Source organism: Gobio gobio, assembly GCF_949357685.1.
Source record: "Gobio gobio genome assembly, chromosome: 12".
In the NCBI taxonomy this organism is placed as follows: Eukaryota; Metazoa; Chordata; class Actinopteri; order Cypriniformes; family Gobionidae; genus Gobio; species Gobio gobio.
In genome coordinates, this window is record NC_137105.1 from 282,261 (window position 1) to 299,410 (window position 17,150).

The 17,150-nt window shown below is 48.3% G+C and overlaps 1 protein-coding gene across 1 annotated transcript in view; it reads left to right on the forward strand.

Annotated features, from left to right (window-relative positions):
* The first annotated feature begins 323 nt into the window (after positions 1–323).
* lamp5 (lysosomal associated membrane protein family member 5) overlaps positions 324–17,150 on the forward strand; it is a 23,135-nt gene continuing 6,308 nt past the window's right edge. The window contains exons 1-5 of the mRNA XM_079830899.1: positions 324–749; positions 1,134–1,312; positions 1,495–1,626; positions 1,721–1,829; positions 6,626–6,814. Coding sequence (XP_079687025.1) covers positions 713–749; positions 1,134–1,312; positions 1,495–1,626; positions 1,721–1,829; positions 6,626–6,814 — 646 coding nt within the window. The 5' untranslated portion in view covers positions 324–712. The remainder of the gene's footprint in view (positions 750–1,133; positions 1,313–1,494; positions 1,627–1,720; positions 1,830–6,625; positions 6,815–17,150) is intronic.

A 17,150-nucleotide genomic window follows, 5' to 3' on the forward strand; every position in this document is an offset into this window, starting at 1 on the left:
TTTTTCAACCCAGCTTGGGTTATTTTTAACACAGCATTTTTTTTAGAATGTACAATCTTTACTACAAACAAACAATAAAATCAATATTTACAGTGTTTGGCTCGGTCAACAATGGCGTATGTTTGTTTTAATTGAACACTTATGGGGCAAGATGTCACAATCTTTAAACAGCATCTGCATTAAAAAAAAACACAATTAAGAAATAATTCCCAGAACTGTAAAATCTGATGTGCACAAAACTAATTAATTGCGTAAAATGACGCATGTTTATGGATATCTGAAAACACTCGTCTCAATGTATGCGTGCTTTATTTGATGACACTACGCATAAAAAGTGTCCTGAGATGCAGTCAGACCACGTGACCACTAACCCCAGCGTCCCATATAAGGATCTTTTTATTTTTGTGCAATATCGTGCACACCTGGCCGAGCGCGCATCCCTGTGTTCTGTTCCTCTGCGGAAAATAACTGAAGGACTTCTGCGCGTCGTGCGCGTGCAGGAGGGAAGTGCGCTCGGTGATTTGATACGTCGACGATCCGTCATCGGTGGAGCAGGGGCTCGTGTCGCGCGCTGCAGCAGTGCGGGATCGGTGGACTGTCCGAGGAGTGATGCTGATGCTGATGCTGATGCTGATGCTGTGAATCACGCGCACCTGCATCTGCTGGAGTTCCTCTGGAAGCTTCCGCTCATTTCCTGCAGGAGCGTCGCTTCATGATGGACCTGCGCTGCGCTGCGCTGCTGCTGCTCGGTAAGTTCCCAACTCACGCGTCTCACACACACACACACACACAGCAGCTTCACACTAAAGAACACGAGCCACGGTGCGAACTTCGCCGAATATGAGACGCGTTTGTGTTGAATTGTGCAGCAGTTGCTGTGCTGGAGTTTGATTCTGAGAGATCTGGGAAGCTGCAGATCCCGGTGTGTGTCAGATGGGACTTTAGTGTGCAGTTGTGTTGTTTCACTGCAGAGAAACTCAAACCCCGGCGGACAAGACAAAGAGCAGCTCAACACAATAGAGCAGATGAGACTCATTGTGTGTGTGTGTGTGTGTGTGTGTGTGTGTGTGTGTGTGTGTGTGTGTGTGTGTGTGTGTGTGTGTGTGTGTGTGTGTGATCTGATGTTTCTCCAGGCTCTCTGTCAGCGCTCAGTGTTTCTGCGGAGCAGGAGGTGGAGAATCTCTCCGGACTGTCACCGAATCCGGACCGGGAGATTTTTGTCGTCCGTGAGAATGGAACGACCTGCTTGATGGCGGAGTTTGCGGTGAAATTCCTGATTCCGTACGACGTCCTGGCCCTGAACGGGATCGATGTGAGCGACTCTCTTCCGCCTCACTCCATCATTCTCAGCTCAATAAAAACCACAACATTTGATCCGATCGGATCCTTGAAGTTAAAACATCCCATCAGGATTGCTTTGAGTGTTTGGAAACTTTACTGTACAAACATGAGATGATGCTTATAGTGTGTGTGTGTGTGTGTGTGTGTGTGTAGCTGATAACAGAGCAGGCGTCCGTGTCGATCCCGCGTGGAGCTCAGATTGTGGGGAAATGCGGGATCACCGAGTCGGAGCTGCACATCTCCTGGAGCGATCACAGCTTCACATTCCGCATCTTCTTCTCAAAGGTTTGATCCCAGCAGAAACGGAGGATCAGTGTGATCCGTTACAGCCCTTCCCTGTTTCATATGTGTGTGTGTGTGTGTGTGTGTGTGTGTGTAGGAGCAGCACACGATGGGAAGTGATAAAGACGCTGAGGTGTGGGAGATGAACAAGGTTCAGCTGGTCTATGACACTTCAGACACGACGCACTTCATCAACGCTTATAACCGTGAGTAAAGCCGGAGCTCCCAGGAGAGATTCAGGAGAGATTCAGGATGAGATCAGGAGATTCATGATGAGATTCAGGAGAGATTCAGGAGAGATTCAGGAGAGATTCAGGAGATTCATGATGAGATTCAGGAGAGATTCAGGGGAGATTCAGGAGAGATTCATGATGAGATTCAGGAGAGATTCAGGGGAGATTCAGGAGAGATTCAGGGGAGATTCAGGAGAGATTCAGGAGAGATTCAGGGGAGATTCATGATGAGATTCAGGAGAGATTCAGGGGAGATTCAGGAGAGATTCAGGGGAGATTCAGGAGAGATTCAGGAGAGATTCAGGAGAGATTCAGGAGAGATTCAGGATGAGATTCAGGAGAGATTCAGGAGATTCATGATGAGATTCAGGATGAGATCAGGAGATTCAGGATGAGACTCAGGATTAGATCAGGATGAGATCAAGATGAGATCAGGAGATTCAGGAGAGATTCAGGAGATTCAGGATGAGATCAGGAGAGATTCAGGAGAGATTCAGGATGAGATCAGGAGATTCAGGATGAGATCAGGAGATTCATGATGAGATTCAGGAGAGATTCAGGAGATTCAGGATGAGATCAGGAGATTCAGGAGAGATTCAGGAGATTCAGGATGAGATTCAGGAGAGATTCAGGAGAGATTCAGGAGATTCATGATGAGATCAGGAGATTCAGGATGAGATTCAGGAGAGATTCAGGAGATTCATGATGAGATCAGGAGATTCATGATGAGATTCAGGAGAGATTCAGGAGATTCATGATGAGATTCAGGAGAGATTCAGGAGAGATTCAGGAGAGATTCAGGAGATTCAGGATGAGATTCAGGATGAGATCAGGAGATTCAGGATGAGATTCAGGATGAGATCAGGAGATTCAGGATGAGATCAGGATGAGATCAGGATTAGATTCAGGATGAGATCAGGATGAGATCAGGATGAGATCAGGATTAGATTCAGGATGAGATCAGGATGAGATCAGGATTAGATTCAGGATGAGATCAGGATGAGATCAGGATGAGATCAGGAGATTCAGGATTAAATTCAGGATGAGATCAGGATTAGATTCAGGATGAGATCAGGATGAGATCAGGATGAGATCAGGAGATTCAGGATTAAATTCAGGATGAGATCAGGATGAGATCAGGATGAGATTCAGGATTAGACTCAGGATGAGATCAGGATGAGATTCAGGATTAGACTCAGGATGAGATCAGGAGATTCAGGATGAGATCAGGAGATTCAGGATGAGATCAGGAGATTCAGGATGAGATCAGGAGATTCAGGAGATTCATGATGAGATTCAGGAGAGATTCAGGAGATTCTGGATGAGATTCTGGATGAGATCAGGATTAGATTCAGGATTAGACTCAGGATGAGATCAGGATTAGATTCAGGATTAGACTCAGGATGAGATCAGGATTAGATTCAGGATTAGACTCAGGATGAGATCAGGATGAGATCAGGAGATTCAGGATGAGATTCTGGATGAGATCAGGATTAGATTCAGGATTAGACTCAGGATGAGATCAGGATTAGATTCAGGATTAGACTCAGGATGAGATCAGGATTAGATTCAGGATTAGACTCAGGATGAGATCAGGATTAGATTCAGGATTAGACTCAGGATGAGATCAGGATGAGATCAGGAGATTCAGGATGAGATCAGGATTAGATTCAGTATTAGATCAGGATAAGATTCCGGATGAGATCAGGATTAGATTCAGGATTAGACTCAGGATGAGATCAGGATGAGATCAGGATGAGATCAGGAGATTCAGGATTGAATTCAGGATGAGATCAGGATGAGATCAGGAGATTCAGGATGAGATCAGGATGAGATCAGGAGATTCAGGATGAGACTCAGGATTAGATCAGGATGAGATCAAGATGAGATCAGGAGATTCAGGATGAGATCAGGATTAGACTCAGGATTAGATTCAGGATGAGATCAGGAGATTCAGGATGAGATCAGGATTAGATTCAGGATGAGATCAGGATGAGATCAGGATGAGATCAGGAGATTCAGGATGAGATCAGGATTAGACTCAGGATGAGATCAGATGAGATCAGGATTAGATTCAGGATGAGATCAGGATTAGATCAGAATGAGATCAGGATTAGATTCAGGATGAGATCAGGATGAGATCAGGATTAGATTCAGGATGAGATCAGGATGAGATCAGGATTAGATTCAGGATGAGATCAGGATGAGATCAGGATGAGATCAGGAGATTCAGGATTAAATTCAGGATGAGATCAGGATTAGATTCAGGATGAGATCAGGATGAGATCAGGAGATTCAGGATTAAATTCAGGATGAGATCAGGATGAGATCAGGATGAGATTCAGGATTAGACTCAGGATGAGATCAGGAGATTCAGGATGAGATCAGGATGAGATCAGGATGAGATTCAGGATTAGACTCAGGATGAGATCAGGAGATTCAGGATGAGATCAGGATTAGATTCAGGATGAGATCAGGATGAGATCAGGAGATTCAGGATGAGATCAGGATTAGACTCAGGATGAGATCAGATGAGATCAGGATGAGATCAGGAGATTCAGGATGAGATCAGGATTAGACTCAGGATTGAATTCAGGATGAGATCAGGATGAGATCAGGATTAGATTCAGGATGAGATTAGGATTAGATCAGGATGAGATCAGGATTAGATTCAGGATGAGATCAGGATGAGATCAGGATGAGATCAGGATTAGATTCAGGATGAGATCAGGATGAGATCAGGATTAGATTCAGGATGAGATCAGGATGAGATCAGGATGAGATCAGGAGATTCAGGATTAAATTCAGGATGAGATCAGGATTAGATTCAGGATGAGATCAGGATGAGATCAGGATGAGATCAGGATGAGATCAGGAGATTCAGGATTAAATTCAGGATGAGATCAGGATGAGATCAGGAGATTCAGGATTAAATTCAGGATGAGATCAGGATTAGATTCAGGATGAGATCAGGATGAGATCAGGATGAGATCAGGAGATTCAGGATTAAATTCAGGATGAGATCAGGATGAGATCAGGATGAGATCAGGATGAGATCAGGATGAGATCAGGAGATTCAGGATTAAATTCAGGATGAGATCAGGATGAGATCAGGATGAGATCAGGAGATTCAGGATGAGATCAGGATTAGACTCAGGATGAGATCAGATGAGATCAGGATGAGATCAGGATTAGATCAGGATGAGATCAGGATTAGACTCAGGATTGAATTCAGGATGAGATCAGGATGAGATCAGGATTAGATCAGGATGAGATCAGGATTAGATCAGGATGAGATCAGGATTAGATTCAGGATGAGATCAGGATTAGATCAGGATGAGATCAGGATTAGACTCAGGATTGAATTCAGGATGAGATCAGGATGAGATCAGGATTAGATCAGGATGAGATCAGGATTAGATCAGGATTAGATTCAGGATTAGATCAGGATTAGACTCAGGATTAGACTCAGGATTAGATCAGGATTAGACTCAGGATTAGACTCAGGATGAGATCAGGATGAGATCAGGACTGCTCACAGATTAAGATCAGAGATAATCCTCATGTTTATAAATGTGGAGTGTTTGTGTTTTCTGGGCTTTCTCCTGCAGAGGTTTCTCAGTTAAATCTCTGCTCATGATTAATGAGCTGTTGAGTGAGACACAAAGCCGAGCTCTGCGGAGATCTGCGTCCTCACTGCGACACCACTGCGCTACACACACACACACACACACACACACACACACACACACACACACACACACACACACACACACACACACACACACACACACACACACACACACACACACACACACACACACACACACACACACTGCCCCTAAACCTACCCACACACACACACACACACACACACACACACTGCCCCTAAACCTACCCATCACACACACACACACACACACACACACACACACACACACACACACACACACACACACACACACACACACACACACACACACACACACACACACACACACACACACACACACACACTGCCCCTAAACCTACCCATCACACACACACACACACACACACACACACACACACACACACACACTGCCCCTAAACCTACCCATCACACACACACACACACACACACACTGCCCCTAAACCTACCCATCACACACACACACACACACACACACACACACACTGCCCCTAAACCTACCCATCACACACACACACACACACACACACACACACACTGCCCCTAAACCTACCCATCACAGGAGACATTCTGCATTTTTACATTTTCAAAAAACATCACTTAGTCTGATTTATAAGATGTTTTCCTCATGGGGACCTAAAAATGTCCCCACAAGGATGAGGATTTCGGATATTGCTATCTTTGTGGGGACATTTTGTCCCCCTAACGTAGGGATTACCAGTCCACACACACTCCTTCACACACACTCCTTCACACACACTCCTTCACACACTCCTTTACACACACTCCTTTACACACAGTCCTTCACACACACTCCTTCACACACACTCCTTCACACACACTCCTTCACACACACTCCTTCACACACACTCCTTCATACACACTCCTTCACACACACTCCTTCACACACACTCCTTCACACACACTCCTTCATACACACTCCTTCACACACACTCCTTTACACTCTCCGCTTCTGCACGGTTTAAAGTCTTCAGTTGTTTGTTCAGTGAAGTATGAGATGATTCTGCTGATCTGAGCTCTGATGTATCCGTGTGTGTGTGTGTGTGTGTGTGTGCAGCGGGGAAACGCACGGCCAGCACACACCGCCTCTCAGCGCTGGTGACTCCCGCCGGACGCTCATATGTGTGTGCGGCTCAGCAGACGCTCACCATGATCTCCAGCGACCATCAGAAGGGAATCACCATCTCCATCTCAGACCTCCAGATCCAGCCCTTCGACATCAGCAGCGACTTCGTCTTCAGTGAACGTAAGACCCGGCTCACACACACACACACACCTCACACACACACACACACACACACACACACACACACACCTCACACACCTCACACACCATACACACCTCACACACCACACACACCATACACACCACACACACACACACACACACCTCACACACACACACACACACACCTCACACACACACACACACACACCTCACACACCTCACACACCATACACACCTCACACACCACACACACCATACACACCACACACACCTCACACACCATACACACCTCACACACCACACACACCTCACACACACACACACACACACACACACACCCCACACCTCTCACACACACACACACACACACACACACACACACACACACACACACACACACACCTCAGACACACACACACACACACACACCTCACACACACACACACCTCACACACACACACACACACACACACACACACACACACACACACACACACACCTCACACACACACACACACACACACACACACACACACACCACACACACACACACCTCACACACACACACACACACACACACACCTCACACACACACCTCACACACACACACCTCACACACACACACACACACACACACACACACACCTCACACACACACACACACCTCACACACACACACACACACACACACACACACACACACACACACACACCTCACACACACACACACACACCTCACACACACCACACACAACATACACACCTCACACACCTCACACACCATACACACCATACACACCATACACACCTCACACACCTCACACACCATACACACCTCACACACCTCACACACCATACACACCTGTGCTTACTCGCTCTCACACACCATACACACCTGCGCTTGAGCTCTCACACACCACACACACCTGTGCTTACTCGCTCTCACACACCATACACACCTGTGCTTGAGCTCTCACACACCATACACACCTGTGCTTGAGCTCTCACACACCATACACACCTGCGCTTACTCACTCTCACACACCATACACACCTGCGCTTGAGCTCTCACACACCACACACACCTGTGCTGAAGCTCTCACACACCACACACACCTGTGCTTACTCGCTCTCACACACCATACACACCTGCGCTTGAGCTCTCACACACCATACACACCTGCGCTTGAGCTCTCACACACCATACACACCTGTGCTTACTCACTCTCACACACCATACACACCTGCGCTTGAGCTCTCACACACCATACACACCTGCGCTTGAGCTCTCACACACCACACACACCTGCGCTTGAGCTCTCACACACCATACACACCTGTGCTTACTCGCTCTCACACACCACACACACCTGCGCTTGAGCTCTCACACACCACACACACCTGCGCTTGAGCTCTCACACACCATACACACCTGTGCTTACTCACTCTCACACACCATACACACCTGCGCTTGAGCTCTCACACACCACACACACCTGCGCTTGAGCTCTCACACACCACACACACCTGCGCTTGAGCTCTCACACACCATACACACCTGTGCTTACTCACTCTCACACACCATACACACCTGTGCTTACTCACTCTCACACACCATACACACCTGTGCTTACTCACTCTCACACACAACACACACGCGCTTGAGCTCTCACACCATACACACCTGCGCTTGAGCTCTCACACACCATACACACCTGCGCTTGAGCTCTCACACACCATACACACCTGTGCTTGAGCTCTCACACACCATACACACCTGCGCTTACTCGCTCTCACACACCATACACACCTGCGCTTACTCGCTCTCACACACCATACACACCTGTGCTTGAGCTCTCACACACCATACACACCTGCGCTTGAGCTCTCACACACCATACACACCTGCGCTCGAGCTCTCACACACCATACACACCTGCGCTCGAGCTCTCACACACCATACACACCTGTGCTCAAGCTCACACACACCATACACACCTGTGCTCAAGCTCTCACACACCATACACACCTGCGATCGAGCTCTCACACACCATACACACCTGCGATCGAGCTCTCACACACCATACACACCTGCGCTTGAGCTCTCACACACCATACACACCTGCGCTTGAGCTCTCACACACCATACACAGCTGCGCTTGAGCTCTCACACACCATACACACCTGTGCTTGAGCTCTCACACACCATACACACCTGCGCTTACTCGCTCTCACACACCATACACACCTGCGCTTACTCGCTCTCACACACCATACACACCTGTGCTTGAGCTCTCACACACCATACACACCTGCGCTTGAGCTCTCACACACCATACACACTTGCGCTTGAGCTCTCACACACCATACACACCTGCGCTCGAGCTCTCACACACCATACACACCTGTGCTCAAGCTCACACACACCATACACACCTGTGCTCAAGCTCTCACACACCATACACACCTGCGATCGAGCTCTCACACACCATATACACCTGCGCTTGAGCTCTCACACACCATACACACCTGCGCTTGAGCTCTCACACACCATACACACCTGCGCTTGAGCTCTCACACACCATACACACCTGCGCTTGAGCTCTCACACACCATACACACCTGCGCTTGAGCTCTCACACACCATACACACCTGTGCTTACTCGCTCTCACACACCATACACACCTGCGCTCAAGCTCACACACACCATACACACCTGTGCTCAAGCTCACACACACCATACACACCTGCGCTTGAGCTCTCACACCATACACACCTGCGCTTGAGCTCTCACACACCATACACACCTGTGCTCAAGCTCACACTCCATACACACCTGCGCTTACTCGCTCTCACACACCATACACACCTGTGCATGAGCTCTCACACACCATACACACCTGCGCTTACTCGCTCTCACACACCATACACACCCGCGCTTACTCGCTCTCACACACCATACACACCTGTGCTTACACACTCTCACACACCATACACACCTGCGCTTACTCGCTCTCACACACCATACACACCATACACACCTGTGCTTACTCGCTCTCACACACCATACACACCTGTGCTTACTCGCTCTCACACACCATACACACCTGTGCTTACTCGCTCTCACACACCATACACACCTGCGCTTGAGCTCTCACACACCATACACACCTGCGCTTGAGCTCTCACACACCATACACACCTGCGCTTACTCGCTCTCACACACCATACACACCTGCGCTTGAGCTCTCACACACCATACACACCTGCGCTTGAGCTCTCACACACCATACACACCCGCGCTTACTCGCTCTCACACACCATACACACCTGCGCTTACTCGCTCTCACACACCATACACACCATACACACCTGTGCTTACTCGCTCTCACACACCATACACACCTGTGCTTACTCGCTCTCACACACCATACACACCTGTGCTTACTCACTCTCACACACCATACACACCTGTGCTTACTCGCTCTCACACACCACACACACCTGTGCTTACTCACTCTCACACACCATACACACCTGCGCTTGAGCTCTCACACACCATACACACCTGTGCTTGAGCTCTCACACACCATACACACCTGCGCTTGAGCTCTCACACACCATACATACCATACACACCTGTGCTTACTCACTCTCACACACCATACACACCTGTGCTTGAGCTCTCACACACCATACACACCATACACATCTGCGCTTACTCACTCTCACACACCATACACATCTGCGCTTACTCACTCTCACACACCATACACATCTGCGCTTACTCACTCTCACACACCATACACATCTGCGCTTACTCGCTCTCACACACCATACACACCTGCGCTTGAGCTCTCACACACCATACACACCTGCGCTTACTCGCTCTCACACACAATACACCTGTGCTGGAGCTCTCACACACCATACACACCTGTGCTGGAGCTCTCACACACCATACACACCTGTGCTTACTCACTCTCACTCACCATACACACCTGCGCTTACTCGCTCTCACACACCATACACACCTGTGCTTGAGCTCTCACACACCACACACACCTGTGCTGGAGCTCTCACACACCATACACACCTGCGCTTGAGCTCTCACACACCATACACACCTGCGCTTGAGCTCTCACACACCATACACACCTGCGCTTGAGCTCTCACACACCATACACACCTGCGCTTGAGCTCTCACACACCATACACACCTGCGCTTGAGCTCTCACACACCATACACACCTGTGCTTACTCGCTCTCACACACCATACACACCTGCGCTTGAGCTCTCACACACCATACACACCTGCGCTTGAGCTCTCACACACCATACACACCTGCGCTTGAGCTCTCACACACCATACACACCTGTGCTGGAGCTCTCACACACCACACACGCGCTTGAGCTCTCACACCATACACACCTGCGCTTGAGCTCTCACACACCATACACACCTGCGCTTGAGCTCTCACACACCACACACACCTGTGCTGGAGCTCTCACACACCATACACACCTGCGCTTGAGCTCTCACACACCATACACACCTGCGCTTGAGCTCTCACACACCACACACACCTGTGCTTGAGCTCTCACACACCATACACACCTGCGCTTGAGCTCTCACACACCATACACACCTGTGCTGGAGCTCTCACACACCATACACACCTGCGCTTGAGCTCTCACACACCATACACACCTGCGCTGGAGCTCTCACACACCATACACACCTGTGCTGGAGCTCTCACACACCATACACACCTGTGCTTACTCACTCTCACACACCATACACACCTGCGCTTGAGCTCTCACACACCATACACACCTGCGCTTGAGCTCTCACACACCATACACACCTGCGCTTGAGCTCTCTCACACCATACACACCTGTGCTTCAGCTCTCACACACCATACACACCTGCGCTTGAGCTCTCACACACCACACACACCTGCGCTTGAGCTCTCACTCACCATACACACCTGCGCTTGAGCTCTCACACACCATACACACCTGCGCTTGAGCTCTCACACACCACACACACCTGTGCTGGAGCTCTCACACACCACACACACCTGTGCTTGAGCTCTCACACACCATACACACCTGCGCTTGAGCTCTCACACACCACACACACCTGTGCTGGAGCTCTCACACACCATACACACCTGTGCTTACTCACTCTCACACACCATATACACCTGCGCTTGAGCTCTCACACACCATACACACCTGTGCTTACTCACTCTCACACACCATATACACCTGCGCTTGAGCTCTCACACACCATACACACCTGTGCTTACTCACTCTCACACACCATATACACCTGCGCTTGAGCTCTCACACACCACACACACCTGTGCTGGAGCTCTCACACACCACACACACCTGCGCTGGAGCTCTCACACACCACACACACCTGTGCTGGAGCTCTCACACACCACACACACCTGCGCTGGAGCTCTCACACACCACACACACCTGTGCTGGAGCTCTCACACACCATACACACCTGCGCTTGAGCTCTCACACACCATACACACCTGTGCTGGAGCTCTCACACACCATACACACCTGTGCTTACTCACTCTCACACACCATACACACCTGTGCTTACTCACTCTCACACACCATACACACCTGTGCTTACTCACTCTCACACACCATACACACCTGTGCTTACTCACTCTCACACACCATACACACCTGTGCTTACTCACTCTCACACACCATACACACCTGCGCTTGAGCTCTCACACACCACACACACCTGTGCTTGAGCTGCTCAGTGTGTCAGGAGCGGCTGATTTGTTGCGTTTTCCTCCCTAAAAATCATCTCCTCTGCAAAACACGAATCTCTCCGTCTCGTTTTCCAGCACAAATGTCTTCAGATGGAGAGAATGTGTTCCCTTTGACTCTCTCCATCCGTCCTTCAACAACTCTTCCTCTCTTCAGCAACTCTTCCTCTCTTCTGCAACTCTTCCTCTCTTCAGCAACTCTTCCTCTCTTCAACAACTCTTCCTCTCTTCTGCAACTCTTCCTCTCTTCAGCAACTCTTCCTCTCTTCAACAACTCTTCCTCTCTTCTGCAACTCTTCCTCTCTTCAGCAACTCTTCCTCTCTTCAGCAACTCTTCCTCTCTTCAGCAACTCTTCCTCTCTTCTGCAACTCTTCCTCTCTTCAACAACTCTTCCTCTCTTCTGCAACTCTTCCTCTCTTCAGCAACTCTTCCTCTCTTCAACAACTCTTCCTCTCTTCAGCAACTCTTCCTCTCTTCTGCAACTCTTCCTCTCTTCAGCAACTCTTCCTCTCTTCAACAACTCTTCCTCTCTTCAGCAACTCTTCCTCTCTTCAACAACTCTTCCTCTCTTCTGCAACTCTTCCTCTCTTCAGCAACTCTTCCTCTCTTCAGCAACTCTTCCTCTCTTCTGCAACTCTTCCTCTCTTCAGCAACTCTTCCTCTCTTCTGCAACTCTTCCTCTCTTCTGCAACTCTTCCTCTCTTCAGCAACTCTTCCTCTCTTCTGCAACTCTTCCTCTCTTCTGCAACTCTTCCTCTTTTCAGTCATTCTGCCTCTCATGAGTGTGTGCTGATGTGAGGACGGGCAGATATTTGTGCTGGAAACGAGAAGAACATGGTGTTTGATTTGGGCAGAACCGAGCAGATGCTTTGACGAGTGTCAGGTTTGTTCCAGGTGTGTGTGTGTGTGTGTGTGTGTGTGTGTGTGTTTGTTTGAGCAGGTTGGTTGTGTTGACCTCTCAGTGACCCGTGAGATGAGTGTGTCGTGCTGTGAGGGGGAAATGCTGTTTACCGCAGTGAGCTCACTCTTCCCTTTATAGTCCCGGTGATTTATGGGCCGTTTCCTTCAGCGCAGGAACAAAAGCCCGTCTCCATTACACTCCGCTGTTGTGGAGGAAACAAAGGGTTACACTCTTAGGAATAAGGCTTTCTGCTGCCGCTCTTCAGGAGTGTGTGTGTGTGTGTGTGTGTGTGTGTGTGTGTGTGTGTGTGTGTGTGTGTGTGTGTGTGTGTGTGTGTGTGTGTGTGTGTGTGTGTGTGTGTGTGTGTGTGTGTGTGTGTGTGTGTGTGTGTGTGTGTGTGTGTGTGTGTGTGTGTGTGTGTGTGTGTGTGTGTGTGCGGAGGATCTGACGTCTGTCTGTCAGTGTGTGACGAGGATGAGGATGTTTCTGACAGATCTGCTGCATTAGCACAATCACGCGTTGAGCTCTGTTAACTCTGTGCTGACGTGTGTGTGTGTGTGTGTGTGTGTGTGTGCGCGCTCTTGACACATTAACAGCTCAGCAACTGATATGACTCTAATAATGTTTCCATCCAAAGCTGTGATTTTAACTTATGCGCAAGATTAGAATATCACATAAATCATCTGTGAATAAAGCGTTTCCATCCCGTGTGTTCAACAGAACAAAATCATCACTTCCTGTGAAACTGGACAACATATCGGCAATAAACTGAGATCGTCAGGCCAAACACACACACACACACACACACACATATACACACACACATCATAAATGAGTGTCGTCTCAGAGCTTCAGGCGAAACACACACACATACACACACACACACATACACATATACACACACACATTATAAATGAGTGTCGTCTCAGAGCGTCAGGCGAAACACACACACACATACACACAAACACACACACACACACACACACACACACATATACACACACATTATAAATGAGTGTCGTCTCAGAGCGTCAGGCGAAACACACACACACACACACACACACACACACACACACACACACACATAATAAATGAGTGTCGTCTCAGATCGTCAGGCGAAACACACACACACACACACATCATAAATGAGTGTCGTCTCAGATCGTCAGGCAAAACACACACACACACACACACACACACATACACACACACATAATAAATGAGTGTCGTCTCAGAGCTTCAGGCGAAACACACAAACACACACACACACACACACACACATATACACACACACATTATAAATGAGTGTCGTCTCAGAGCGTCAGGCGAAACACACACACACACACACACACACACATAATAAATGAGTGTCGTCTCAGATCGTCAGGCGAAACACACACACACACACACACACACACACACACACACACACACACACACACATCATAAATGAGTGTCGTCTCAGATCGTCAGGCAAAACACACACACACACACACACACACATACACACACACATAATAAATGAATATCGTCTCAGAGCGCCAGGCGAAACACACACACACATATACACACACACATCATAAATGAGTGTCGTCTCAGAGCGTCAGGCGAAACACACACACACATACACACACACACACACACACACACACACATATACACACACACATTATAAATGAGTGTCGTCTCAGAGCGTCAGGCGAAACACACACACACACGCACACACACATATAAACACACACATTATAAATGAGTGTCGTCTCAGAGCATCAGGCGAAACACACACACACACACACACATACACACAAACATAATAAATGAGTGTCGTCTCAGATCGTCAGGCGAAACACAGACACACACACACACACACATCATAAATGAGTGTCATCTCAGAGCGTCAGGCAAAACACACACACACACACACACACATATACACACACACATTATAAATGAGTGTCGTCTCAGAGCGTCAGGCGAAACACACACACACACACACACATATAAACACACATTATAAATGAGTGTGGTCTCAGAGCGTCAGGCGAAACACACACACACATACACACACACACACACACACACATATACACACACACATTATAAATGAGTGTCGTCTCAGAGCGTCAGGCGAAACACACACACACACACACACACACACACATACACACACACATCATAAATGAGTGTCATCTCAGAGCGTCAGGCAAAACACACACACACACACACACATATACACACACACATTATAAATGAGTGTCGTCTCAGAGCGTCAGGCGAAACACACACACACACACACACATATAAACACACATTATAAATGAGTGTCGTCTCAGAGCGTCAGGCGAAACACACACACACATACACACACACACACACACACACATATACACACACACATTATAAATGAGTGTCGTCTCAGAGCGTCAGGCGAAACACACACACACACACACACACACATACACACACACATCATAAATGAATGTCGTCTCAGATCGTCAGGCGAAACACACACACACACACACACATATACACACACATCATAAATGAGTGTCGTTTCAGAGCATCAGGCGAAACACACACACACACACACACATCATAAATGAGTGTTGTCTCAGAGCGCCAGGCGAAACACACACACACACACACACATCATAAATGAGTCTCGTCTCAGAGCGCCAGGCGAAACACACACACACACACACACATCATAAATGAGTCTCGTCTCAGAGCGCCAGGCGAAACACACACACACACACACACACACATACACACATCATAAATGAGTGTTGTCTCAGAGCGCCAGGCGAAACACACACACACACACACACACATCATAAATGAGTCTCGTCTCAGAGCGCCAGGCGAAACACACACACACACACATCATAAATGAGTCTCGTCTCAGAGCGCCAGGCGAAACACACACACACACACACATACACACATCATAAATGAGTGTTGTCTCAGAGCGCCAGGCGAAACACACACACACACACACGCACATCATAAATGAGTCTCGTCTCAGAGCGCCAGGCGAAACACACACACACACACACACATCATAAATGAGTGTCGTCTCAGATCGTCAGGCGAAACACACACACACACACATCATAAATGAGTGTTGTCTCAGAGCGCCAGGCGAAACACACACACACACACACACACACACATCATAAATGAGTGTCGTCTCAGAGCATCAGGCGAAATACACACACACACACACATCATAAATGAATGTCGTCTCAGATCGTCAGGCGAAACACACACACACACATATCATAAATGAATGTCGTCTCAGATCGTCAGGCGAAACACACACACACACACACACACACATCATAAATGAGTGTTGTCTCAGAGCATCAGGCGAAACACACACACACACACACACACACACATAAATGAGTGTTGTCTCAGAGCGTCAGGCGAAACACACACACACACACACACACACATCATAAATGAGTGTCGTCTCAGAGCGTCAGGCGAAACACACACACACACACACACACACATCATAAATGAGTGTCGTCTCAGAGCGTCAGGCGAAACACACACACACACACATATACACACACACATCATAAATGAGTGTCGTCTCAGAGCGTCAGGCGAAACACACACACACACACACAC